Source organism: Somniosus microcephalus, unplaced genomic scaffold (assembly GCF_052327205.1).
Source record: "Somniosus microcephalus isolate GS21.2 unplaced genomic scaffold, FLI_Smic_1.0 unresolved_chr3, whole genome shotgun sequence".
Taxonomy (NCBI): domain Eukaryota; kingdom Metazoa; phylum Chordata; class Chondrichthyes; order Squaliformes; family Somniosidae; genus Somniosus; species Somniosus microcephalus.
In genome coordinates this window covers 23,674,161-23,677,980 of record NW_028225181.1, presented here as the reverse complement: position 1 = coordinate 23,677,980, position 3,820 = coordinate 23,674,161, and the positions used below count along the sequence as shown (strand labels likewise).

The following is a 3,820-nucleotide window of genomic DNA, read 5'->3' as shown; positions in this document are numbered from 1 at the left end:
TATGATCAGTGGATTTTGGACACAGATAGATGGAGATATGTTCAGTGAATTGTGGACACAGATAGATGGAGATATTATCAGTGGATTGTGGACACAGATAGATGGAGATATGATCAATGGATTGTGGACACAGAGAGATGGAGATATGATCAATGGATTGTGGACACAGATAGATGGAGATATGATCAATGGATTGTGGACACAGATAGATGGAGATATGATCAATGGATTGTGGACACAGATAGATGGAGATATGTTCAATGGATTGTGGACACAGATAGATGGAGATATGTTCAATGGATTGTGGACACAGATAGTTGGAGATATGATCAATGGATTGTGGACACAGCTAGATGGAGATATGATCAATGGATTGGGCGGACACAATTAGACGGAATGAGAGCTGCTCAATAATTAGTAATGACCGCGTTGATCCAGGTGAGGATCTTAAAGACATTGGTGTAAACGGCGTACGTTCCTACCCTGCAGGGCTTGTCGTAGGAGACGACCCCGGCCACGTAGAAGGTGCCGTTGTCATTGACCACGAAGGGTGCCCCGCAGTCTCTGTCGCAGAGGTTCTCCTCAAGCTGCGACGGCCCCGTGCAGAAGCTGTAGGTTTTGAAGTCATCGGGGAACAGGTGCGGGTGGTGCTCCTCGAAGTAGTGCTGGCACTCGGTGGTGTTGACCACGGGCAAAGCGACGTAGCGCAGGTGGGTGGGGGCCACATAGGTTACCCCCATCCCCCAGCCAGCCACGAAACCCAGCTTGCCCTCCTCAGCGTAGTTGTGCTCGGGCAGACAGACGGGCATGATGTGGTTGCCGAAGACTATCTCCTCCTTGAGCTTGATCAGGGCGATGTCGGCCCAATACTCAGTTGTGTTTACCTCCCTGGGTTGGTAGAAGATGCGCTCGCTGTGCACCTGGTGAGCGGCGTTGACCTCCCTCCGGTCCTCCACTCCCACGTACACCTTCAGCCCAGCCTCGATCTCCTCTGCGGTGTGGTTGCTATGCACGGCGTGGTAGCTGCTCAGCACCCAGCGGTGGTTGAGCAGGGCTCCGTTGCTCAGCTTCCCCTCCAGGTTCTCCAGCAGGACGCTCCAGGGAGAGGCCCCATGGAGCACGAATCTTCCACCCACTATCCTCTGGATGACGTGCAGCTCCTCCAGCGGTTGGCCACACACCACTGAGAGAGGGGAGAGGGGGAGAGAGAGAGAGAGAGAGTGAGAAAGAATGCAGGGTGAGGAGGAGGAGGCAAAACGTGAAGGAGTTCGTCAACTCCAGACTCGTCACATGGGGAGGACTCCGATCGCAACACTCCCTCTTTAACAGGGTTCCCTGATGGAGAGACTCCCTCTTTAAAAGGGGTCCCTGATGGAGAGACTCCCTCTTTAAAAGGGGTCCCCGATGGACAGATTCCCTCATTAACAGGGTTCCCTGATGGAGAGACTTCCTCTTTAAAAGGGGTCCCTGATGGAGAGATTCCCTCTTTAAAAGGGATCCCTGATGGAGAGATTCCCTCTTTAACAGGGTTCCCTGATGGAGAGACTCCCTCTTTAAAAGGGGTCCCCGATGGAGAGACTCCCTCTTTAAAAGGGGTCCCTGATGGAGAGACTCCCTCTTTAAAAGGGGTCCCTGATGGAGAGACTCCCTCTTTAAAAGGGGTCCCTGATGGAGAGACTCCCTCTTTAAAATGGGTCCCTGATGGAGAGACTCCCTCTTTAAAAGGGGTCCCTGATGGAGAGACTCCCTCTTTAAAAGGGGTCCCTGATGGAGAGACTCCCTCTTTAAAAGGGGTCCCTGATGGAGAGACACCCTCTTTAAACGGGGTCCTAGACTGCCTCTGATCTGCACATGTTGGTGAAATGTGGAACATTACCTTTCTCACACACTGGGAGTTCTTCCCCCATGTCCGTGTTCTTCCATTTGCCTTCGATTGTGCACACATACACTCCTGGGGAGGGAATAAGACTGAGCTCAGAACCCAGCTTAATTACAACACACCTTCATCCACTCTTCTCTCCTTCCCTCTCCCTCTCCCTCTTGCCCTCTCCCTCTCTCTGCTCCCCTCTCCTTTACCTCTTCTGCTCTACTCTTCTCCCTCTCTTTCTCTTCATCCCTCCCTCTCCCTCCCTCCCCTTGACTCCCAACCTCTCCATTTACACCTCCCTCCTTCTATCTCTCCTTCCATCTCACTCAGCCTTTCCCTCTCTCCCACTCCAGTTTCTTCTCTCCCACTCCCTCTTTCCTTCCCTCTCTCTCCTCTCTCCCTATCTTGTTCCCTCCCTTTCTCCTCCCTCTCTCCTACCTCCTTCTTCCATATCCCTTTGTCTCCCTCCATTCTTCCCAATCCCTCCCTCCCTCTCTCCCTCCCTCTCCCTCATACTCATTTCCTCTTCTCCTTCCCACTCCCTCTCTCCTTCGCTCCCTTCCCTCTCCCTCTCTCCTTCCCTCTCCTTCTCTCCTTACTGCTCTCTATCCCTCCCTCTCTCTCCTGCTAACTCCCTTCCCACGTCCTCTCGCCTTCCCTCTCTCTATAACGCTCTCCCTCTCTCCTTCTCTCTCCCCTTTCCACTCCCCCTCCGAGAGTGCAGCGCACTCTCAGTACTGCCCCTCTGACAGTGCAGCGCTCCCTCAACACTGCCCCTCTGACAGCGCAGCACTCCCTCTGAACTGCACCTCCGACAGTGCAGCGCTCCCTCAGTACTGCCCCTCCAACAGTGTAGCGCTCCCTCAGTACTGCCCCTCCGACAGTGCAGCGCTCCCTCTGTACTGCCCCTCCGACAGTGCAGCACTCCCTCAGTACTGCCCCTCCGACAGTGCAGCGCTCCCTCTGTACTGCCCCTCTGACAGTGCAGCACTCCCTCAGTACTGCCCCTCCAACAGTGCAGTGCTCCCTCAGTACTGCCCCTCCGACAGCGCAGTGTTACCTCAGCAATACCCCATCCGACTGTGCAGCACTCCCTCAGTATTGCCCGTCCAACAGCGCAGCACTCCCTCAGTACTGCCCCTCCGACAGCGCAGCGCTCCCTCATTACTGCCCCTCCGACAGTGCAGTGCTCCCTCAGTACTGCCCCTCCGACAGTGCAGCGCTCCCTCAGTACTGCCCCTCCGACAGTGCAGCGCTCCCTCAGTACTGCCCCTCCGACAGTGCAGCGCTCCCTCAGTACTGCCCCTCTGACAGTGCAGCGCTCCCTCAGTACTGCCCCTCTGACTGCGCAGCACTCCCTCAGTACTGCCCCTCCGACAGCGCAGCGCTCCCTCATTACTGCCCCTCCGAGAGTGCAGCGCTCCCTCAGTACTGCCCCTCCGACAGTGCAGCGCTCCCTCAGTACTGCCCCTCCGACAGTGCAGCGCTCCCTCAGTACTGCCCCTCCGACAGTGCAGCGCTCCCTCAGTGCTGCCCCTCCAACGGTACAGCGCTCCCTCAGTACTGGGCACCGGGGAGTATCATGCCTGAGAGTTCGGGGCTCGAGTCTCTGGACCTTGGGCACTCGAACCCACGACCTTGTGAGTCAGAGGCGAGAGAGTGAGAGAGAGAGAGAGAGAGAGAGAGAGAGTGTTAGTGACTTCGAGGAGAATCTTTCAACGTGATGAGGCCCTGATCCTTTAATACCCAGTTCCAAACTCACCCTCGTCACTGAAATGCTTCTCATGGCAGTTTGGGTCGCAGACGTACTTGATCGCGGAGAGATATGTCCTCTGTCCATGGGTCGTCACATAATCATAATGACCATGCTCGATGTCCCTGGGAAAGTCACACTTGGCTGAGAGAAAAGGTCAAATTCAGTAAGGACAAAATCCTCATCGGGAGCAGATCCCA

General features: G+C 55.3%; 1 protein-coding gene across 1 annotated transcript; it reads right to left on the bottom strand.

Moving 5' to 3' along the window:
- Positions 1-375: 375 nt before the first annotated feature.
- On the bottom strand, positions 376-2,137 carry LOC147091317 (haptoglobin-like). Its single transcript, XM_085976736.1, has 2 exons — positions 1,877-2,137; positions 376-1,183 (listed from the first exon to the last, which is right to left on the bottom strand). The coding sequence occupies exons 1-2, from the start codon at positions 1,905-1,907 to the stop codon at positions 408-410; spliced, it is 807 nt and encodes a 268-aa protein (XP_085832862.1). The 5' UTR covers positions 1,908-2,137; the 3' UTR covers positions 376-407.
- Between the last annotated feature and the right edge of the window lie 1,683 nt (positions 2,138-3,820).